Source organism: Rhea pennata, assembly GCF_028389875.1.
Source record: "Rhea pennata isolate bPtePen1 chromosome 34 unlocalized genomic scaffold, bPtePen1.pri SUPER_34_unloc_3, whole genome shotgun sequence".
In the NCBI taxonomy this organism is placed as follows: domain Eukaryota; kingdom Metazoa; phylum Chordata; class Aves; order Rheiformes; family Rheidae; genus Rhea; species Rhea pennata.
In genome coordinates, this window is record NW_026907592.1 from 18,076 (window position 1) to 40,303 (window position 22,228).

Genomic DNA, 22,228 nt, shown 5'->3' on the forward strand with positions numbered 1-22,228 from the left:
AGTCAGATTCAGGTGGACTAGTGCTCCCGGCATACCGCGCGCGGAAAAAAAAAAAAAAAAACTCCAGGAAGCCCGGTGCCGGAAGACTACTGCTCCCGGCATGCCGCGCAAAACAACATGTCCACCCGGAAGCCCAGTGCCGGAAGACTACTGCTCCCGGCATGCCGCGCAAAACAACATGTCCGCCCGGAAGCCCGGTGCCGGAAGACTACTGCTCCCGGCATGCCGCGCAAAACAACATGTCTGCCCGGAAGCCCAGTGCCGGAAGACTACTGCTCCCGGCATGCCGCGCAAAACAACATGTCCGCCCGGAAGCCCAGTGCCGGAAGACTACTGCTCCCGGCATGCAACGCAAAACAACATGTCCGCCCGGAAGCCCAGTGCCGGAAGACTACGGCTCCCGGCATGCCGCGAAAAACAACATGTCCGCCCGGAAGCCCAGTGCCGGAAGACTACTGCTCCCGGCATGCCGCGCAAAACAACATGTCCGCCCGGAAGCCCGGTGCCGGAAGACTACTGCTCCCGGCATGCCGCGCAAAACAACATGTCCGCCCGGAAGCCCAGTGCCGGAAGACTACTGCTCCCGGCATGCCGCGCAAAAAAAAAAAATCCGCCCGGAAGCCCAGTGCCGGAAGACTACTGCTCCTGTTTCCGGTATGCTGGGGGGGGGGGGGGGGGCGGGGGGCTGCAGCGCTCGGTGGTGTCTGAACCTACGGCACTTCTGTTCTGGCCTGCCCCCTCTCTGCTCCCCCCTCGCTCTCGAGGGCTGGAAGCCACCACACAGCCCAGACTGCAGCCTTGCAATCTCCAGCACGGGCCTGGGGCTCCCCAACACCCTCTCGAGTAGCTCCGAGTCAGCTCCCACACTGCCCAGGCCCATGTGATCCTCCCCAGTGCTTCCCCTGGGATCCCTCCTACCCCTCCAGGACACAGTCCCAATCTGACCCTGGACCCCCCCTCACTAATCTGATGTGCACTAAACCCCACCACAGCCCTGATGCAATATATTCATCTTTCCACCTCCAGCCCCAGCGCACCACCTTCCTCCCCACCCTCTATGACCCTGATGCACAGCTCTTCCCCACCCTGTCCTTGCCTCCCACTGTGCCAATACATGGGCCCCCCCACCCCCAGTACACTTTGCCCCAGCACGGTCCGCCTCAGTTCTGCTCCATCGCCCGGGACGCTCCCATCCGCTAAGACCGGCAGCACGCGCATGACCCGTAGGCCAGCCCCCCCTCAGCCCTGCTCACCTCCTCTGCAGTGCAGCCAACATTCTGGTCCCAGCAGGCAGTGTGTGGCAGCAGCTCCATTGTCCTGGACCAACACTGACATGAACTTCCAAATGCAGACCCAGCTCGCAGCATGTACCCACTTCCTGCCCTTGCAATCAGCCAAACAGGCCCCACCTGGGACTTGTCCCAGCCACAGTGCCCAGAGCTGCAGGCCATCAGGGACAGCTGGGACTGCCAGGGCAGCAGAGGCCCCCCCGGCTTCTGAGAGCAGCTTCCTGAAAGCTCAAGGGAGAGCCCTGGAGTGCACAGGGAGCAAAAGGGGACGTTCAGGGCACAAGGAAACAAATTGAGAGCTGCAGGTGCAACAAACGGGGTGTGTGTGTGTGTGTGTGTGTGTACACACACATTTTATGTACATGTGTATGTATATTACAATGCAAAGACAGAGCAAACAGGGTGATTCTGGGAGCACCAAAAGGCAAAAGGAGGGCCCTGGGGCACACCCAGAAAGCTCTGCGACAAAACAGAGAACTTTGTTGCGCGCTGCAGAGCGAGCGCAGGGCTCCGAGGCGCACGGCGGCCATGGGGGCCAGCCAAAATGTGAACTGAAGGCTCCTGAGGGCATCAGAGGGCAAACCAACACACAGACAAAGGGCCTCGGGGCACACCGAAGGGGCCGTAAGGCACGTCACGGGGCTCAGCGCGGCTGACTCAGCCTCGACAAGAGGCTCTTAGCCTGGGGAAGACTGAGGCGGGATCTTATCAAAATCTATCAGTATCTGAAGGCAGGGTGGCAAGGGGATGGGGCTAAACTCTTTCCAGTTGTCCCACGCGAAAGGACTAGAGGCGACGGGCACAAGCCGAACCACAGGAAGTTACGCCTGAATGCGAGGAAGGATTTCTTTCCCGTGAGAGTGACGGAGCACTGGAACGGGTTGCCCGGAGAGGTGGCGGAGTCTCCTTCTCCGGAGATATTCAAAACCCGCCTGGGCGCGATCCTGTCTAACGTGCTCTAGGTGACCCTGCTCGAGCAGGGAGGTTGGACTAGGCGATCCCCAGAGGTCCCTTCCAACCTTACCCGTTCTGTGATTCTGTGATGGCACTGGCGCCTGCAGGCTCTCCGCAGCCCCGCGGACGCCCGCAGCTCTCCCAGCTCCGGGCACGCGGGCCCCGGCCCCAGACAGGCCAGGGAGCAGGCCGGTGCCCTCGCAGGGCCCTGGAGGGGGGGCCCCGGCTGCCCCCACGACGATGGGAACCACCCCCAAGAGTCCCGAGGGTCCAGGCCACGCCAGGGCAACTCCCCACAGCCCCGGAACAGCACCGCGTCCCCTGGGAACCGCAGGCACTCCAAAGCGCAAGGGGCTCGGGCACCGGCTCCCGGCCCCGGGCGCACAACGTGTAACCTTCTCCCCTGGGCGTCATCTTCAGGCAGGGGGGCGTCCGGAACCACAGACGCGACCGCAAAGAATAAAGTGGCTGTTTATTGTTTTACTGGGCAGGAACGCCACCTGGGAGCGAGCCTGCCACGGAGCTCGGTGCCGGCACGCTTCCCCTTACCCCGTGACACCTGAAGAGTCATCGCCACGCCAGCGTCCGTCTGTCCGACCGTCCGTCCGTCCGTCGGGGAAGGGTCAGCTCCCGCCGCAGCCCCCGAGGCGGCAGGCGTCTGCGTAGCCGATGGCCTGCCCCTTCTGCTTTTTCCTTCGGGGATAGGATTCAGCTCTGAGAATCGGAGAGGACAACGCCTGAGCTCGCCTGCCCGCGCTTCCGCTCTACCCCAGACCAGAGCCCCGCGGAACGCTCGCACGGCTCTCGGCTCGCCTGCCGCACGTCGCCAGTGTCCGCGTGGTGGGCCTGCACCGTATCAAACCCAGGCCTCAGCTCGGCACGCAGAGCGGAGCGCTAGCACAGGGGAAGATGGCAAACACCGAAGGAGGGCTTGCAGCCCGCTGCTCGGGCTTCAGGGCTTACAGTTTATTATTTACGGATTTTTCCCTCATCAGGAAGCCCTAAGCCCTGAACCTGAAGTGACGAACTGCACATCTTGGCACCCAAATGGTTTCTGAGGCTGTAAAGTCTCGGGATGAGGTTGCATTTTCAATCCTGCACCCTGATCGCTAAATGAGGGACCTGTGAACTGTGCCTGATAAAGACTGAGCCCCACAAAATAAAGTGAGAAACCACAACTGCGGCATGAGAGACCCTCAGCAACAAACTACATAAACCTCAAGTGAAAAAGTCCAAACCCTTAGCTTTAAGCAAGGAACGCCACAGCACCCACGAGCGTGAGAACAGTAAGAAGCGGCCAAAGAGTTTTGCCCACAGCTTAGGAACTTTCCCCTTCATTTAGAAGGGCAGCAGAACAGGAAGACGTGCACCACAATCCTGTTACAGTTGCTGTTTAGAGGCTTGGGCTTAGCCGCCGCTAAAGCGTAAGCACGTGCGCAAATCGTGCCGCTGGATCGCGCCAGGCTGCGCGACCACTGAACGCACCTGAAACGCCGCAAGCACTAATTCGTCTCCCCCACAGACCGTTGATAGTTTTGCTCCTCTCGGCTCCGCTGGCAACCATCCACGGCCAGTGACGCCCGTAACCGCCAGGGGCAAAACCACTGCCACGTCCCAGCCCTGCTCACACGCAACACAGCCCCGGGACTTAGCTGCGTCCACGCCGCAAGCCCGGGCTCGCCTTCCGCTCGTCTTCCGCGGCCAGACGCAGATCTCCGCGGAGAGCTCCCGGCGACGACAACGCTCTTTCGACGGCCAGACTACGCTCAGCACCTGCGAAGAGGCCGGAACAGCTACCGAGAGGCCAGGCAGCCGCACGGCCCTCCTAGAGCTACTCCCTAGTCCACAGTTACGACCGACTGTAACCGACCGATAACCCCTGTAAGGAAAGAAGGCTCAGAGGAGACGAACGCAGGCAAGATGCCCCTGAAGCTCAGGAACGGTATAAGTGCGTACGTGGCTCAGCCCAACACAGAGTATAAGGCCTGAACAACCAACAAAGGAAATTTTGGAGAGAGCGACGGGCTGGAGCTGGCTTCAACCCACGTATTCCTTCCCGGCGACGTCGTGACGGTGAGTGTATTATAGAGTCCGCTAAGACGATTTACACTTGTACTGTGATTTCAGTATATTACTGTATCACTCCTCTAAATCAAAAATCTCACGTGACGTCACATACCTTTAAATTAAGCCACTGTAATAACATTGTGCTCTCCGTATGTGTCAAATATGTAGAAGAACCCTGTCAGAGAGTACTAGGCTCCGACACTGACCCTCAACGCGAATCAAACCACCTGGGAGATTCTCGTTTTAGAGCTTTTTCCCTCCCAAACCTTTAACGATGGTTTCCTAACCTGGGCAGATGCAGTGCCCCCCCCCTCCACCCTCCCCAGCATTGTAACAGTTTTCATCCTGGGATCCCAAGTTGCTCTTATGACGTGAAGCAGCAAAGCAAGGCAAAAGGCAGGTGGGGTCCCGGCTTACTCATCTCACCACAAAAATTCTTATTTTAGGCCTCACCGCTTCCTCCAGGTAAACAGAGCAAAATACAGCTCCAAGCAGGCAGCTGAGGCTTCACGCAGACCCGGTGGCCCTGCCAGCAACAGCAGGGCCACAGTGACCGGGCTACGCGTCGCTATTCCCCGCTCCCTCTGCCCGCCTGTGAATTGCGGCTTACTGCTCACAGGTAAGGACGCGGCCGACCTTCCTACGGCCGAAGGCTCCTTGTCGGGACCGGGAGGAGAACCTTTCCGCTGGCATCTGGATCCTACCGGCTGCTCCTGACACGCGATAACTTGCAGAGGTCCGAGGGCGGTAGCCCGTAATTCTTCACGGCAGCGTGCAGTCGTTCCCCGACATTACGAACGCCTAGGATTAACGCAGTTTATAAATGCTACCGCTGTAAGGCGTAAAGACGTGCTGAAACGTCTGTGAGCAAAGAAAACGTCCGTGTGTCTGACGGGACGATGCAGATGCATCAGCGCCTAGAGCTCAAGAGGGGGCTAGCGACCCCTCTTGGGTGACATTCTTCTAGCAGGCTGTCTAGCTGAACTCCTCCGTCTTGCCTAAGAGTCTGCCTTGGGACGTTATAACTTTGTCTGCCAGCACTTGTCAATGGAGGCATAGTAAAATCCGTCACCCTACAAAAGTACAGAGGAAAGCAAAACAAAAAAACCACATTCCCCCAAAACCACAAAAAAAAAAAAAAAAAAAAAAAAAACTCTGCAGAAAATCGTGAGAATCCAAAGCGGTTTATAAGCACAAAAGCAGCTCTAACACACACACACACACACGCAGGCAAGGTAAACGGGGAATACGCAGGCCACAAACACCACTTCCCCCACCCGTTTTGGAAGGTGTGAGGACGCTCGGGTGTGCTGTGAAAGGGACATTCACATGTGGTTCTGAGGGGCATTGCAATGCCAGTAGATAGCTCTGGGCAACAAGGAAGGCTGAAAGACTGGTCCAGAGAACACTAAACCATTTACAGGCTGACATTTAGGCGCTAACATGGCCGCAGAATAACTCTGGGGAACAAGTAAGAAATCTGAGGGAATTCAGAGGATACAAGGCAGTTCCTAAGGACTTTGGGGGACCAGAAAACAGCTCTGGGGAATGATTGAAGCCAAATGAGGGATCCAGGCCCAACTAGAGGATTGGTGAGAGGGCTGGAGGACCAAAGGAGGGCTTTGGGGAACAAAAAAGGCCTCCAGAGGGATTCTGAGGGGACTACAGGGTTGCTAAAGGGGTGGGGGAGCCATAAGACAGCTCTGGGGCACAAGGAAGGCTGAAAGACTAGTCCAGAGTGCACTACAGGGTTGCCAAGGGGTGCACATGACCAAAAAATGACTCTGGGGTACAGGAAATAAATCTACAGGGGTTCTAAGGAGACTAGATGGTTCCAAAAGGGGCTGAAGGGGCAGAGGACTGCTCTGGGGCACAACAAGCACCCCAGGAGGGGTTCTGAGCAGATCAGAGGACTCCTAAGGAGATTAGGTGGCCAAAAAATGTAAACTGGGTAACAAGACAGGATTTGAAGGATCCTATAGGACGTGGATGGCCAAAAAGAGGGCTTCAGGGTATAACAAAGATCTTTTAGGAAGGGCTCTGAGCAGACAGCATGAGTCCTAAGTGGACTTCAGGGCCAGAAGACATCCTTGGGGCATGACAAAGGCCTTTGAAAGGGTTCTGAGGGGGCTCCCCCGACAGCGCTGTGACTGGCCCAGGTCAGTTGTGGGGGGAGCCCCAGGGGGGAGCCCTCGCCCCGTGACCCTGCCTAGGGCTTCCCCTGAGATCCCTCCTCCTCCTCCTCCCTGACACGATCCCAATCTGACACAGGACACCCCCCCCCCCGCTAATCTGATTGCACAAGAACACCCCCCCCTGCAGCCCCAGTGCACCCCCTTTCTCCTCCCTCTCCCCCCCTACAGCCCCTGTGCACCCCTTCCTGCCCCCCACCCCCACACAGCACTGGCATACCTCCTTCCTTCCCCCGCTAAGCCCAGTGCACCCCCTTCATCTCCCCCCATCCATGGCCCCAGTGCATCACTCTTCCCCACTGCCCTGCTGCATTGCCACCCCCAGCCCCGGCTGTGCTGCATTGCCCAGGGCACCCCTATCCGCTGGGACCCCTGGCACATCCGGGACCAGAGTGCAGACCCTCGGCCCCGCTCAGCTCCTCCACGGGGCAGCTGCCGCGTGGGTCCCCGTGGGAGCTGCTTGGCAGTAGTTCCGTTGTTCTGGATCAGCACCAGCGTGAGCCTCCCCCAAATGCAGCCCTGGTCTCAGCGCCTGCCCACTCCCTGCCCTAACCATCACCATCAGCCTCCCAGGCCCACAGCCAGACCCAGGAGGAAGCAGGAAGAAGGAATGGCCCTCAGCCTCACCGGGGACAGCTGGCGCTGGCAGGGCAGCAGAGGCGCCCCCACTCCTGAGAGCAGCTTCCCGAAAGCTCGAAGAAGAGCCCTGGAGCACATAGAGAGCAAAAGGAAGTGTTCAGGGGACAAGAGAACAAACTGAGAGCTCTGGGTGCAACGAAAGGAAGAAAAGGCAATAATAGAGCAAACAGAGTGACTCTGGGAGCACTAAAAGGCAAAGGGAGAGCCCTGGGTACACCCAGAAGCACCCAGAAAAACTGGACAGAGGAGAAAGCTAAACAGAGAACTTTGTCATATGCTGCAAAGCAAACACAAGGCCCGGGGGCACACCAAAGGCACACAGGGGACTTGAGGGCAACCCAAAATGTGAATTGAGGGGCCCTGAGGGCATCAGAGGGCAAACACAGGGCTCGGGGCAAACCCAAATACAAACAAAGGGCCTCAGGGCACACCGATGGGGCCACAAGACACGCCGCAGGGCTCGATGCAGCTGACGGGACGCAGCCTACAGGCTCCCCCCATCTCCATGGAAACTCCATCTCCAAGCTCCAGGCACAGGCCCCAGGCACACGAGGGACATTTTGGAGTCCTAAGAGCAAATCCAGGAGCAGTCCGGGGCCCTCACACAGCCCTGGAGGGGCCCTGGCTGCCCCCAGGATGACAGGGATTGCTCCCAAGAGTCCTGAGTCCAGGCAGTGCAAGGGAAATTCCCCATAGCCTTGTGAACAGCGCTGAGTTGCTGAAAAGGGGGTCAGTGAGGGGAATAGGTAGTTCCCAAGAGATGGGGGAGGCAACAGGTCCTTTCCTTTCACTTTAGTATGTGGTGTAGAGCCCACAGAAAGGATAACAGGACCGCTTCTATGAAAGGCGTCTGTTTTGTTAGTGGGGCATCAAACATCATGCCCACAATGTCAGGGATGCGCATTAGTAAACTGCTTTTTACCCAGGCTAATGTAGGGCTGCACATTGAGAAGCAGAAATCCTTTCTGGTTTGCCACAAGGAAAACTATAAAATGCTGCCAGCTACAGGGCTGAGAAGGGATTCAGGGGCGCAATGAAGGCTGAAAGAGGGGTCAGGAGCATGCTGGCAGGCTGCTAGGAAGCACCTGAGGGCTCTGAGGCGCAACGAAGGCCTCAGGAAGATCTTTGAGGGACATGAGGGCATCCCAAGGCCTCTCGTCCCTCTCACTCTTCCTGCTCTGTCCAGGAGAAAACAGGGAAATTCACCTGTCACAGATGAGATGCAGAACTGCGAGCAGCACGGCTTGGGGGCGACCGGGCCTGCGGAGCACGAGCCGGCAGCCGAGGGGGCCCGCGAGCAAAGCACGGCCCCCGCCGCCTCCAGAGGCTCCGTAGGCATTCCCAGGCGCCCCGTGCCGGAAGACTACAGCTCCCGGCATGCACTGAGGACTCAAATGGCCGCCCGGAGGCCCCGTGCCGGAAGACTACAGCTCCCGGCATGCACTGAGGACTCAAATGGCCGCCCGGAGGCCCCGTGCCGGAAGACTACAGCTCCCGGCATGCCGAGGGCCGCAGCGCTCGGCTGGGTTTAACCCTGTGCAGCGTCCGTCTGTCGTGTGACGCCGTGCCCGCCCGTCGCCCGCCTCCCCCCGGGACGCGGGAGCAGTCGCGGCCGCGGGATCCCCCGGCCCCGCCGCCGCCCCCAGGATCCCCCCCTCCCCCGACCCGGTCTCGACGCCAGGCCCGGCCTGGCCGAGCGCCCGCGCCGAGGTCCCCCCGGCGAGGTGACCCCCGGCCCCGGGAGCCTCCCCGGCCGCCGTAGTCCTCGGCCCGGCTCGGTCCCGGCGGCGGAGACCCCGGGAGGGGAGGGGAGGGGAGGGGAGGGGAGGGGCAGGCGCAGGGCAGGCTGAGAGCCTGAGAGCGGCACCGGGATCCGGACGGCGGCGGCGCGGCGCCCGGCTCCATGGGGGCAACCGGGACGGGGGTGCAGCTCGGTGGGGGGCGCCGGGCCAGGGTATGGGGAGCAGCCCAACCCCCGGAGAGGCGCCCAGCTCGGCGAGGGGCGCCGGGATGGGGTTTGGGGAGCAGCCCAGCTCCTCGACAGGTTTGGGGTACAGCTCAAATCGCGGACAGGCGTTCAGCTCGGCAAGGGGTAGCAGGGCAGGATGTGGGGTACAGCTCAGCCCCCAGGCAGGCGCTCAGCTCGGCGAGCGGTCCCCGAACAGGGCTGCCCCTTGCTGCTGGCAGTAGCAGAACCGGTGCCCGGGGCCATGAGACCCCCCCCCCCAGCGCCGCCCCGCTGACGTCAGGCATAGCCCAGCCCCTATATACAGGTGCGCGCACCTGCCCGGGTGCTCCTGCTGCACTTGGCCACCGCTGCTGTTGCTACTGCTGTCGCCACTGCTGTCGTTGCGGCCACCACCACCAGACCGGGACCAGGACCGGGAGCCGCCGCCTGCCTACGGTGTGCTCCTGCTCAGCCCCCAACTCGCCCCTGGCTCTGCTCGGCCCAGGTCTCCCACGGGCAAGGTGGGTTGTCGGCCCCCCCTCCTGCCCTTTGGCCAGGATGGGGCCTCCCTGTCCACCCCACAGTGCGGATGTGGGGCCCCAGCAAACCCCCTGCTTTCACCGCAGGGCTTGTGGCCGTCCGCCTCGGCGCCAGGCCCCTCGCCGGCGGGGCTATGGCCAACGCGGGGCTGCAGCTGCTGGGCTTCGGGCTGGCAGTGGCCGGCTGGCTGGCCCTGCTGGTGGCCACTGTGCTGCCCCAGTGGCAGATGTCATCCTACGCCGGCGACAGCATCATCACGGCCGTGGCCATGTACAAGGGGCTCTGGATGTCATGCGTCTCACAGAGCACCGGACAGATCCAGTGCAAGGTCTATGACTCGCTGCTCAGTCTCTCCGGTGAGCAGTGGACAGGAACAGGGTGGGGGGGCAGGAAGGGAGGTTTTGGTGCAGGAATGGAAAGTTTTGGGGTTGGGAGGTTTGGGGGCCACAAATGGGGTGGGGTGGGGTGGGGTCAGGAAACAGGGGCCCAACAGGGGCTTGGGGGGCATGAACTGGGGGTTTGGGAGCATGAATGGGGGGTTTGGGGCAGGAGCAGAAGTTTGGGGGCACAAATGGGGGGCTTGGGGGGGCAGAAGCAGAGAGGTTTGGGGCAGGAACTGGGGTTTGGGGGCCTAAACAGGGGCTTGGGGGACATGAACAGGGGGGTTGGGGGCAGGAATGGGGGGTTTGGGGGCAGGAGCTGGGCTTGGGGGGCATGAGTGGGGAGGGTAGGGGCAGGAACAGCGAGTTTCAGGGCAGGAGATGGGGTGTTAGGGACAGAACCCAGGGATTTGGGGTCAGGAGCTAGGCTTGTGGGGCAGGAAGGGGGGGGTGGGGGTAGAAACCAAGGTTCTGGGGCAAGAATGGGGCTTTGAGGGTAGGAAGTGGGCTTTTGGGGCAGGAAGCGGAGGTTTGGGCTTTGTCTGGGCTCTGCCAGCCCCGGGTGGGGCCAGGCAGACCTGAGCGACCGGCCGGGCCGGTTGGGGGGAGGGGGAACTTCCCCGGACACCTGGGCCCTCTGGAAGGGTGCAGGGGGGGGGGAGGCAGCCCTGGGGAAGGAGGGGGCCGCATCCCGGATGCCTGGGACCTCACTGAGCTGGGCCAGCAGCGAGACACAGACCCGCTATCGCCTTATCGGCTTTGGCAACGGGAGCCAAACCGCAGGGGTCACCAGGGCACCTGGACTCCTGGGTCCGCTTGGAGGGAAGCGGCAGCGCAGAGCAGGGCTGCCCGAACGCCTGGGTCCCTTCGGGACGCCTGGACGTCTGGATTTTCCCCCAGCCTGGCGGTGGTGGAGCGGAGCCCAGGCGTCAGCCCCCCACCCCCACCCCGAGATGGCGGAAAATCCCCTGGGCCATTTCCTGGTGCAAAGGGTGCGCCTGGGTTGGGTGTCCTCCCTCCTAGCCCCAGCCACCCGAGGGGCCCAGGTGTCCGGGCCCTCCCTTCACCTCCTGCTGCTCGGGAGGGAGCCCAGGTGTCCGGGAGGGACTGGCGCTGCCTTCAGTTTCGCTGAAACTCAGAGGCTTTGTCCGGGTGGGGGGAGCCCATGAGTCACCGGGGAGCAGCCGCTGGGGTGGGTCCCATGCTGTGGGGCTGGGGCCAAAGTCCCCCCCGCCTGGGGCGAGGCCATGGGGTGCGTCTGAGAGCCAGGGCTGCACCAGGGTCTCAGGTGTCTGGGGCTGCCCCACAGCCCCGAAACCCATTGGGGGATCCAGGCGTCTGGGGCTGCCCCACAACCCCAAAACCCATTGAGGGACCCAGGCATCTGGGGCTGCCCCATGGCCCCAAAACCCATCGGGGAACCCAGCCATGGGGGGGGGGGGGCAGGTGCCCAGGAAAGGTGCATGATGCGCGTGCCCTGGGGCAGCAGAATCTCCCTGCTAATTGCAAGCTTCTGCTAATTGAGATGTTGGCTGCTGCTAACAAGACCTGTGCTAATTGCCAGGCTGCTTCCCTAGTGCCGCTCCCTCCCCACGGGGCCCTGGGCGCCTCCGCTTTTCCCGCCTGGCGCCTTGTAAAAGGGCCAAAGTCCGAATGCCGGCGCCCGTCCTTGGGGCCATAAACCCCGGGGACGACGCAGGGGTGCCGTGGGGCCAGGCACTGGCACTCACTCGCTGCCGCCCCCAGCCGCCCTGCAGGCCACGCGGGCCCTCATGGTGGTGTCAGGGGTACTGGGCGTCATTGGCATCGCCATCTCCACCATGGGCATGAAGTGCACCCGCTGCGGTGGTGACGACAAGGTGCAGAAGGCACGAATCGCCATGGCAGGTGGCATCATCTTCATCGTGGCTGGTGAGTTGCAAGGGCAATGGGGATGCGGACCACCCCACCTGCCACTGGTGCCCTGGAGGGTCTGGAGCTCTGAGCATCTCCCTGTCCCCTGCCAGGTCTGGCTGCACTTGTTGCTTGCTCCTGGAACGGCCACCAGATCGTCTCCGACTTCTACAACCCCACTGTGCCCGTTAACCTCAAGTAAGGGGAGCTGAGAGGTGGGAAGGAGGCCGGGAGAGGGTGGTGGTGGCTCCCAGGATGGTGGTAGTGGCTCTGGGGTTGGCGGAGATGGCCGAGATGGCATTGGTGGCTGCAGGGATGACAGCTGTAGCCTCGTGATAGTGGCAGTGGTGGCCCCAGAAAGGGTGGTGGTGGCCCTAGGGGTGGTGGAGTTGGACCAAGCAGTGGCCCCAGGGATGAGGGTGGTGGCCCCAAGGAGGGCAGTGGTGGTTTGGGGATGGTGGCAGTGGCTCTGGTGGCAGCAGTGGCCCTAGGCAGCAGTAGCCCTGGCAGTGGGATACCATCACTCTTCTTGGGGTCACTGCCACCATTGTGGGGCCACTGCCGCCTTCCCTAGGCCCACTGCTGCCACCACTGCCATCCCAGGGCAGGGTGGCAGTGACTCCTGCAGCGGTGGCCCTAAGTAGAGCGATGGTGGCCCTGTGGTTGGCAGTGGTGGCTCAGGGAGGGTGATGGCAGCCCTGGCAGTGGCAGTGGTGGCACCATGATGGTAGTGGTGGCCCTAGGGATGGTGGTGGTGGACCAAGCAATGGCCCCAGGGAGGGCGGTGGTGGTTTGGAGGTGGTGGCAAAGGCCCTGATGGTGGCAGTGGTGGCCCAGAAATGGCAAGGGTGGCCTGGAGGTGGCAGTGGCAGCCCCAGGGATGAGGGTGGTGGCTCAGGGATGGTGGTGATGTCCCTATCATAACAGTGATGTCCCCAGGATGGCAGTTGTGGCCGCAGCAGTGGCCTCTGGGATGGTGTGAGGGGGATGGTGATAGTGGCCCCGGGGAAGGCAGCAGTGGCCCCGTGATAGTAGTGGTGGCCCAGGTGGTGGCAGGGGTGGCCCCATGATGGCAGTGACAGACCAGGGATGCTGGCGGTGGCCCCAGGAGGGCAGTGGTGGCTCCGGGATGCCGGCAGTAGCCCCATAGGGCCAGAGGCGGCCCCGGGAGGGCAGCGGCAGCGGCCTCATGACGGCAGCCCCTGACGCTCGTCTCCCCCCAGGTACGAGTTCGGCCCCGCCATCTTCGTGGGCTGGGCCGGGTCGGCGCTGGTGCTGCTGGGGGGGGCGCTGCTGGCCTGCTCCTGCTCGGGGGGGACATCCGGGGGGACGTCCTACCCCCGGGCCAAGGCCACCCACCCCCCCAGCAGCCGCGAGTATGTCTGAGCCCTGTTTGTACCCAATAAAGGCGTTTTCTGTGTTTTCCAGCCTTTTTGTGTGGTTTCAAGCTCTTTTTGCGGTTTTGACCTCTTCTCCCGCTGCCTGACAGCACTCCGGGTGGGGGGTGGGGGACACGACCCGCGGGTGGCTCCGGGGAGGCGACCACGCGCCTGGGGGTCCTTCCCGCACCGCCTCTCCTCGATTTCTCGTTATTTGACACAAAAACGGCAGGCCGCGGCCGCCCGTCGCCGAGATGGCGGCGCCCGCGCGCGCCGGGTCTCGGGCGCTCCACTGCCGTACGGTGACGTCATCGGAAGGCGCTGTTGCGGGCGTGCTGGGGGCTACTCGGCCACCGTACGATGACGTTGCCGGGAGGCGCCGGCGGCGCGGCGATGCTGGCGGCAGTGCTGGCGGGCGGTGCGGAGGGGCTGGTGCTCGTGCGGGGTGCGGCAGAGTTGTGGGGTGCTGTGGAGCGGGAGGCGGCGGGGCTCTAGGGTGCTGTGGAGCAGGGTGCGGGGTGCGGAGGGGCTCTGGGGAGCTGTGGGGCAGGGTGCGGGGTGCCATGGGGCAGGGTGTGGGGTGTGGCGGGGCTCTGGGTAGCTGTGGGGCAGGGTGCCGGGTGCCATGGGGCAGGGTGCGGGGTGCGGAGGGGCTCTGGGGAGCTATGGGGCAGGGTGCAGGATGCAGCGGGGCTCTGGGGAGCTATGGGGCAGGGTGCAGCGGGGCTCTGGGTAACTGTGGGGCAGGGTGCGGGGTGTGGCGGGGCTCTGGGGAGCTGTGGAGCAGGGTGCCGGGTGCGGCGGGGCTCTGGGGAGGTGTGGGTCAGGGTGCAGGGTCCCATAGGCAGGATGTGGGGTGCAGCAGAGCTCTGGGGAGCTGTGGGGCAGGGTGCAGGATGCAGCGGGGCTCTGGGGTGCTGTGGGTCAGGCTGTGGGGTGCCATGGGGCAGGGTGTGGGGTACGGAGGGGCTCTGGGGAGCTGTGGGGCAGGGTGTGGGGTGCAGCAGGGCCCTGAGGTGCTGTGGGGCAGCATGTGGGGTGATGTGGGGAGCTGGGGGGCAGGGTGCCATGGGGTGGGATGTGGGGTGCTGGGAGGCTCTGGGGAGCTGGGGGGCTCTGGGGGCAGGGTGTGAGGGACTGTGGGGAGGGGCGTGGCATGCTGTAGGGCAGGGTGTGGGGCTCCGTGGGGCACTGTGGGGCAAGCAGCGGCAGAGCTCGTCTGCCCCCAGACAGCACCGTGTGCGAGGGCCGCAGCCTGCTCCGGGCCTTCGCGATGGCGGCAGTGCGGAGGTGAGCGGGGGCGGGGGGGGCTGCTGTGGGGCACCGCTGTGGGTGCCCCGCTGACAGCAGCGCCGCAGGGGGGAGTGTGTCCTCGTGGTGCCCTTCGACGTCTCCCCAGAGCAGTTTGGGGCCAGGCTGAGCCCCGACATCGGTGCCCAGTGAGTTGTGTCCTGCCCCCCCTGCCCCCTCTTCCCCCGCCGTGGGGTGCCGTGGGACCAGTGCTCAGTTCCTCCCCCGCCCCGGTCCCCCACAGGCTGCTCTACTGGGACGGTTTCAGCGACCCTCTGGGCTGGAGCGGCGGGGGCCCCGGCATCCGGGCAGGCGACTTTGTGGGGCAGGGGGGGCCAGGAAGGCTCCCGGAGGGGCCCCTGACGCTGTTGCTGGACTCGCTGAGCTGGCTGCTGCTGCGCCTGCCCCCTCCCCGACTCTGCCAGGCCCTGCAGGCACTGCTGCGACCCCCCCGTGGCACAGGTGGGTGCCCCGGAGGCCTGGACCCTTCCCAGAATGCCTGGGCCCCTCCTAGGACCTATAGATCCCCTCCGTTGGAGGCCTGCCTCCCACCCCGGTCCCCTCATGGAACACCTTGGACCCCCCCCCAGATGCCTGGACCCCTCCTAGGACATATGGATCCCCCCCTGTGGAGGCCTGGATCCCCCCGTGGAGGCCTCTGTCTGCCCCCCGAATACCTGGGCCCTTCACAGGATGCCTCCCCCCCCCCACCACCACCACCCCGGACATCTGGGCTCTCTGGTGCCTGGGCCCCCCGGACACCTGGGCCCCCGCTTACCACCTGCCTCCCTCCCCAGGCCCAGCAACCCGCGTGGTGGCCCTGCTGCACGGGGACCTGCACTCGCCCGGGCTGCTGGCAGCGCTGATGGCCCAGGCAGGGGCTGTGGTGGCCCTGGGCCCAGTGCCCCCCCTCCCTGGTGGCCCCCGCCACGCCACTGTCCTGAGCCGCTCCCGAGGGGGGGTGCTCAATGCCAAGGTGGGTGCAGGGGGAAGCGGGGGGGGGTCCCGTGCCCCCCCCAGCTCACAGCTGCCTCCCCCCCCAGGATGAATATTTCTGCCTCCTGCCTGACTGCAGCCTGCAGGTGCTCGGGGAGGTGCCGGGGAGCCCCCTGCCCGGGGCGAGGCGGGGGGGGGGCCTCCCTCCACCCCAGGCCCTCCTGTCCCCCCTGACCTTCAACCTGCGGCTGTCAGCAGCCGAGCGGGCGGCCCGGGCAGCTGTGCCTCCCCCATATGCTTTCAGCACCCACAAGTAAGTAGGGGGGAGGGGGGGAGGGTCCTCACAGCCCCCCCTCACAATCGTTCCCGCACCCCCAGGCAGTCGGCCCTGCTGCAGATGCCAGGGACCCTCTCGGCTGCCCCAGAGGAGCCAGACACGCCAGACCCGGAGGACCCTGACGACGACCTGGATGTGTGACCCCCGGGCTGTGTGCGTGTGGGGGGTCCAATAAATCTCTGACTGCCCTTTGGCACATGTGGCTCTCTTTTGGGGGGGTCCTGGACACGTGGGTCCTTAGAGGAATTGTGAGATGTCTCGGATGCCTGGATCCCTTGGGGGGACTGGGGGGGGGTCCGGGACACATAGGTCCATGGGGGAATGGGGGGGCCCCGGACGCCTGGGTCCCTTGGCGGGGAGGACACCTAGGAGCCAGGGAGGTCCCGGACGCCTGGGCCCCTGCTCAGGAGCCGCCGCTGCCCCCTCCCTGCCGCGGAGGATCAGGGCACGCCCCCCGACCACGGAAGCCACGCCCCGGCCGCGGAAGCCACGCCCCTTTCTACATAGGCCGCGCCTCTCGGGACGTGACCGCCGGCCTGCTGGCGGCCACGCCCCCGAGCAGGGCCCCGCCCCTCACGAGCGCAGGCTCCGCCCCGCCCCTCCGGCGGAGGCGCATGCGCCCTTCCGGGGGGGGGCAGACACACCCCCACCTTCCGCCGCGCCCCGCCCCGCCCCTCGCGGCCGCCTTTGGCGCCGCGCCCCGTGCTCCGGAAGCGCTTGAGCCGGAAGTGAATCCGCCGGCGGCGGCGAGCGGCGGCCGCGGTGGGAGGGGCGGGGGCGCGATGGCGGCGGCGGACGGCGCCGGGGACGTGCCCCGGTAGCGGCCGCGGGCAGCGGGCGCCGGAGCCCCGCGGGCGGCCCGGGCGGGCGCGGGGGCCCCGCGGCCGCCGCAGCGCAGCCCCGCGGCCGCCGCCGCCGGCGGGGCTCTCGCCGAAGCTGGCGGAGCTGGGCCGGGCGGGGGGCGGCGGCGGCGGGGCCGGGATGATGCGCACCCAGTGCCTGCTGGGGCTCCGCACCTTCGTGGCCTTCGCCACCAAGCTCTGGAGCTTCCTGCTGTACATGCTGCGGCGGCAGGTCCGCACTGTGAGTACCGGGCTGGGCCGTGAGTGCCGGGCCGGGTCGGGGCCGGGCCGGGCCGTGAGTACCGGGCCGAGACCAGGCCGGGACGGGACGCCCCATGAGTGCTGGGCTGCGCCGTCAGTACTGGGACTGGCCTTGGGATGGGGACAGGGCCGAGGGGGCCCTGAGGTGATACTGGGATCAGCCCGGGGTGGGGGGCGCGGGCTAGGGAGGTCCTTGGGGCACCGGGATGGGGTCGGGGGAGGTCCCACGGTCACTGGGATCGACGCAGAAGAGAGGCCAGAACCAGCCCCGGGTGGGTGTTCGGGAGCTGCCAGGGCCGCGAGGTGCCCCTTCCTCGGGGCGGGGAGGGAGCCCCCCCTGCGTGTGCCAGGGCCCCGGTGTCCGGGAGTGGGCAGCTGATGAAGCGCAGCAGGTGAGAGCATTAATTTAGCTGGGGGGGGGGATCGGCGGTTCCCTGGCCATGGCTATTCTGGGCTTGCGGAGGGGAGCCGGGTATCAGGGCCTGCCAGAGGGCAGACATGTCTGTCTGTCCCGTGGCGGCCCTGGGGGGCGAAACGGGGCCCCTTCGTTCCTGATGCCCCCTCCTGGGCCGTCTTGCAGGTGATCCAGTACCAGACGGTGCGCTACGACGTGCTGCCGCTGTCGCCCGTCTCCCGCAACCGCCTCAGTGAGTGCCAGGGCGGCCGATTTGCAGCCGGGGAGAAGGAGCTCCTGGGCTTCTTTCAGGGGCTCTCCAAGAGGGGGGTGTAGGAGGCCCCTCCTGATGCCTCCCCCCACCCCTGACCCCCTAGACCAGGTGAAAAGGAAGATTCTGGTGCTGGACCTGGACGAAACCCTGATCCACTCCCACCATGATGGTGTGCTGCGGCCCACTGTGCGCCCAGGGACCCCTCCCGACTTCATCCTCAAGGTTGCGGAACCAGTGGGGGTGTGGGGATGTGGCGAGGGGCTCTCCCCAGGCATCAGGGCCCTGTGTGGTCCCAGCGCCCCCCCAACGCTGCCAATCCCTTCCCACCCCCCAGGTCGTCATCGACAAACACCCCGTCCGCTTTTTTGTACATAAGAGACCCCATGTGGACTTCTTCCTGGAGGTGGTGAGTGCCGGAGCCCCCCTGGGCTCCCCGGGGCCCCCCCGCCCCTATGCCGCTGGCACGGCCCCCCCAGGCCCCGCCGCTGCCCCAGCGCCCCCCGCCGCCCCCAGGTGAGCCAGTGGTACGAGTTGGTGGTGTTCACGGCCAGCATGGAGATCTACGGCTCGGCCGTGGCCGACAAGCTGGACAACAACCGCAGCATCCTCAACCGGCGCTACTACCGGCAGGTGGGGGCGGGGCCAATGTGGACGGGGCCAATGTGGACGGGGCCAATGTGGACGGGGCCAATGTGGACGGGGCCAGAGGCAGGGCAGGGCTTTTCTGCAGGCCTGGGTGGGAGCTGGGCTGGGGGCAGAGGCAGGTGGTGCCTGGGGGGTGGGGCCAAGGTGGGTGAGGCTAATGGGGGTGGGGGCCGGTGTGCGGGCAGGGCTTTCCTGCAGGCCTGGATATGTGCTGGGAGGGTGAGTGGGGCTGGGACAGAGGCAGATGGGGCCTGGGGGTGGGGCCAGGATGGGTGAGGCCAGAGGGGGTGGGGCTAATGGGCAGGGCAGGGGGGCACTGCCCTGCAGGCCTGGGCTTGTGCTGTGGGGGACAGGATATGGGCTGGGGGAATGGTGGCAGTTCAGGCCTTGGTGTGCGAGGCCAGAGGGAGATGGGGCAAATCAGGGGCAAGGCTGGAGCGGGACCAGCCCCATGGGTGGGGTCTGAGCCCCGCACCCCTGGTGGCAGCATTGCACCCTGGAGCTGGGCAGCTACATCAAGGACCTGTCGGTGGTACACAGCGACCTCTCCAGCATCGTCATCCTTGACAACTCCCCAGGGGCTTACAGGAGCCACCCAGGTAGGGCCCAGGCGTTCGGGAGTGGGTCGGGCTCCCCGCCCCGTCCAGTGCTGCCAGGTAGGGCCCAGATGTTTGGGTTGGCCCCTGCCCCAGCCAGGTAGGGCCCAGGCGTCCAGGTTAGGCCCCCCTCACTGACACCAGTTAGGGCCTAGGTGTCTGGGTTTGGCTCCCCACAACCCGGTAGGGCCCCCTGCCCCTCCAACAACATAGGGCCCAGGTTTCTGGGTCAGGCTCTCCCCCTCCCCCACCTACCAAGTAGGGCCCAGGTGTCTGGGTCAGCCCCCCGCTGCTGCCATGTAGAGTCCAGGGATCCAAGTCAGGCCTCTAGCATCTGGTTTGGGCCCTCCCCCGTCAGGTGTCTGGGTCGGGGTCCAGGCATCTGGGTCTGGCCCCGCCCCTGCCAGGTAGGTCCCAGGTGTCCAGCCTGGCCGCCCCTCACTGCTGTGCTTCAGATAACGCCATCCCCATCAAGTCGTGGTTCAGCGACCCTAGCGACACGGCGCTGCTCAACCTGCTGCCCATGCTGGACGCCTTGAGGTGAGGGGCTGCAGCTGTGGGGCGGCTGTGGGGCAGCCAGATGCCTGGGCCCTGCTCTGACGGCCCCTGCGTCCTGCAGGTTCACCGCCGATGTCCGCTCAGTCCTGAGCCGCAACCTGCACCAGCACCGGCTGTGGTGACGGCAGCCCCTGCCACCCCGCCATGCGGGGGCCTGGCCCGGCCCCCCCAACGCCGGCCCCGTGTAGGGGCGGAGCCTGCAGGAGGGGGTGGAGCTTCCCCTACAGGGAGGAGCGTGAAAACCGCCTGCCCTGGATCGTGGAGCCCGCTGGGCGCGGACGAAGTGGGGGCTAATGACAGTGCTGGCTGCGCAACCCCCTCCCAGCTGGATGCACGGACATGGACGCACGGGCAGTGCTGGCCCCAGCCTCTTATTTTTAAAAGACCTTGGTCCCACATGCAGCGTCTTCGTCCCTTTCTGTTGCTGGGGGGGGGGGACTTTGTCTTCCCTCCCCGCCACTGCCTGGAGGCTCCTGGCACCTCCTGTGTGGTGACTCCCTTCTCCGATGGCCGCGGCTGGAGCCACTGGAGCCTTTCTGCCTGGATGCCCGCGGCCTGCTGTGGGGCAGGAGGGCTGCGGGGGGGCAGGATCAGCCCCTTCAGCCAAGGGGCTGCTCTCCCCACCTGCCCCAGCTGAGTGCAGGTGTGCTTCCTTCCATCCTTCCGCTTCCCCCTGTCTAGCCGTGGTTCTGTCCTCTTCCCCCTCTCCCCAGTTCGGCTGTAGTTCTATTTCCCTCCCCCCGGTTCGGCCATGGCTTCGTCCGTCTCCCCCTTCCCGGTTCGGCTGTGGTTCTGTCCCTTCTCCCCTCCCGCTCCGCCCCTTGCCTCCCATTGGCTCCAGCGGTCACGCGGCGCCAATGTTTAGGTCGCGGCCCGCCCGCCCCGCTTGATCCCCGGCACGTGACCCCCGGGGGATGACGTCAATCACATGACAGCCGCGTTACGCAGCGGCCGCGACGGATTCCTCCGCGCGGCACTCCCCAGCCCCTCGCGGCTCTGCCGCCGGGGCAGCCCCGCCCCCTCCGCGGCCGGGCCCGGCTCCGCCCCCTCCGCCCCGCCCCGGCCGCGCTACTTTGTTTTGGTGCTGGCCTGCCACGCACCGGGCGCGGCTTGCGCCACCGCGGGCGCGTCGTGACTCCGGTCGGGCGGCGCGGGGGGCTCCCGGGACCGGCAGCCGCCGCGGAGGGGCCTCGCGCGGGGGCGCGAAGCGCCGCGGGCCGCAGCGTTACGCCAAGTGCGTAACGGCCACGGTGTTCCGCCAGTGTACGCAGGCTGCGTAGGCGCCACCTGCGCGCTTACGCCGTTGCCGTAGCGACGTGCTGCGGGAGCGGGGTTGGGGCGGAAGAGGCGCTTACGCAGGCAGCGCAGGGCGCGGAGCGGCGCGGGCGAGCGTTGCGCTGAGTGCGGAGCGGCCCAGCGGGGCGGGCGGCGCTACGCGGGTTGCGCAGGCGCTGCGCTAGTGGCGTGGCGGCGGCGGGGGCGGGGCGGCGGGGGGAGGGGCGGGGCCGTATCCGTGCGCCGCGCACGCACCGTCCCGGTCCCGGTCCCGGTCGCCGTCGCGGCCCGGCCCGGCGCCGCCATGAAGTTCCTGTACAAGGAGGAGCACCCCTTCGAGAAGCGCCGCTGCGAGGGCGAGAAGATCCGCAAGAAATACCCGGACCGTGTCCCGGTAAGCGCCGCCCCCGTCCCCCTACCGTGTCCCCCCACACCCCCGCGGGGCGGCGGGTGACGCTGCTGCCCTCCCCCAGGTCATCGTGGAAAAGGCCCCCAAGGCGCGGATAGGGGACCTGGACAAGAAGAAATACCTGGTGCCCTCAGACCTGACAGGTGAGTGGGGCCCCGGGGGCCGGGAGGGCCGGTGTCCCCAGAGGGGCCTGGTCTGATCCTCCCCCCCCCCCCCCCCAAGTCGGGCAGTTTTACTTCCTCATCCGGAAGCGCATCCACTTGCGGGCTGAGGACGCGCTCTTCTTCTTCGTCAACAACGTCATCCCCCCCACCAGCGCCACCATGGGGCAGCTCTACCAGGTGGGGGGGCCCCGCGGTGGGGGGTGGGGGGGGGCAGCGCTGGGGGGGTCACAGGGTTCCTCAATGGGGAGGGTGTGACCGGAGGGGCTCTGCCCACGGGGGCGGGGTGGGGGGCAGCAGCCATCGGGGCCTTTAGGGAGGAGGGGAAGGGCTCTGTGTGTATTACTATATGTATCTGCTTATCTATATATAAGATAATGTACACGGTGGGGGGAGTGCTAGGGGCCCCAGCGGTCGGGGGTGGGGGCGGTCTGCCACCCCTCCCACCCACCAGCGCTGTCCCCTCTGCGCAGGAGCACCACGAAGAGGATTTTTTCCTATACATCGCCTACAGCGACGAGAGCGTGTATGGGGCGTGAGCCAGCCCCGGCCCCGCGCCCGCCCGGCCCCCCTCGCGTACCCCTGTATCCCCCGGCCCTGCGGGCCCTGGGCTTAATAAACACGACGGAACTGCCGAGCTGCCTGGGGACTCGTTTGTAGCGGCGGGAGTGGGGCGGGAGGGGGGGAGTTGGTTGAGGCCGGGACTACAGTTCCCAGCGTGCCCCGCGGTGTGCAGCCATTTGCCGGCGGGGATGGGCGCGGGTGCGCGGCAGCCTACAGCTCCCGGCGGGCCCCGCGGCGGCGGTGGGAGGTGGTGGACGCGCATGCGCGGCGCGGCGTGCGCTGGAAGCTGTAGTCCGCGGCGGGCCGCGGGGGGCGGGGGCGGCGGGACTGCATGTCCCGTGGTGCCGCGCGGCGGGAGGGAGGGGCGGGGGCGGCCGGCGCGGGGTGGGGGGAGGGAGGGAGGGG

The 22,228-nt window shown here is 65.7% G+C and overlaps 4 protein-coding genes and 1 long non-coding RNA gene across 8 annotated transcripts; 4 read left to right on the forward strand and 1 right to left on the reverse strand.

Moving 5' to 3' along the window:
* Positions 1-2,697: 2,697 nt before the first annotated feature.
* LOC134154093 (uncharacterized) lies at positions 2,698-8,488 on the reverse strand. 2 transcript variants are annotated; one of them, XR_009961334.1, is made up of 4 exons: positions 8,348-8,488; positions 7,130-7,208; positions 4,928-5,111; positions 2,698-4,016 (listed from the first exon to the last, which is right to left on the reverse strand). It is a non-coding gene; the product is annotated as an uncharacterized LOC134154093 (long non-coding RNA). The 2 variants fall into 2 exon arrangements; XR_009961335.1 differs by having other exon boundaries at positions 4,921-5,111.
* Positions 8,489-8,887: 399 nt separating this feature from the next.
* On the forward strand, positions 8,888-13,332 carry LOC134154099 (claudin-7-like). Of its 2 annotated transcripts, XM_062600777.1 has the most exons (5): positions 8,956-9,610; positions 9,716-9,985; positions 11,756-11,920; positions 12,016-12,100; positions 13,126-13,332. In XM_062600777.1, exons 2-5 carry the CDS (start codon positions 9,763-9,765, stop codon positions 13,286-13,288), a joined length of 636 nt encoding a protein of 211 aa, XP_062456761.1. In that variant the 5' UTR covers positions 8,956-9,610; positions 9,716-9,762; the 3' UTR covers positions 13,289-13,332. The 2 variants fall into 2 exon arrangements, with proteins under 2 accessions (XP_062456762.1, XP_062456761.1); XM_062600778.1 differs by lacking the exons at positions 11,756-11,920; positions 12,016-12,100; positions 13,126-13,332 and adding an exon at positions 10,734-11,663 and having other exon boundaries at positions 8,888-9,610.
* A 309-nt stretch (positions 13,333-13,641) lies between these two features.
* ELP5 (elongator acetyltransferase complex subunit 5) lies at positions 13,642-16,040 on the forward strand. The gene is made up of 7 exons (XM_062600774.1): positions 13,642-13,726; positions 14,511-14,571; positions 14,640-14,720; positions 14,816-15,033; positions 15,369-15,547; positions 15,615-15,820; positions 15,886-16,040. The coding sequence occupies exons 1-7, from the start codon at positions 13,642-13,644 to the stop codon at positions 15,983-15,985; spliced, it is 930 nt and encodes a 309-aa protein (XP_062456758.1). The 3' UTR covers positions 15,986-16,040.
* Positions 16,041-16,756: 716 nt separating this feature from the next.
* Positions 16,757-19,812, forward strand: CTDNEP1 (CTD nuclear envelope phosphatase 1). Of its 2 annotated transcripts, none has more exons than XM_062600771.1 (8): positions 16,757-16,927; positions 17,528-17,594; positions 17,719-17,837; positions 17,950-18,021; positions 18,129-18,245; positions 18,748-18,859; positions 19,264-19,396; positions 19,476-19,812. In XM_062600771.1, exons 1-8 carry the CDS (start codon positions 16,826-16,828, stop codon positions 19,534-19,536), a joined length of 783 nt encoding a protein of 260 aa, XP_062456755.1. In that variant the 5' UTR covers positions 16,757-16,825; the 3' UTR covers positions 19,537-19,812. The 2 variants fall into 2 exon arrangements, with proteins under 2 accessions (XP_062456755.1, XP_062456756.1); XM_062600772.1 differs by having other exon boundaries at positions 16,759-16,927; positions 19,312-19,396.
* A 1,081-nt stretch (positions 19,813-20,893) lies between these two features.
* GABARAP (GABA type A receptor-associated protein) lies at positions 20,894-21,894 on the forward strand. Its single transcript, XM_062600773.1, has 4 exons — positions 20,894-21,083; positions 21,163-21,241; positions 21,321-21,439; positions 21,733-21,894. Exons 1-4 carry the CDS (start codon positions 20,994-20,996, stop codon positions 21,796-21,798), a joined length of 354 nt encoding a protein of 117 aa, XP_062456757.1. The 5' UTR covers positions 20,894-20,993; the 3' UTR covers positions 21,799-21,894.
* The last annotated feature ends 334 nt before the right edge of the window (positions 21,895-22,228 follow it).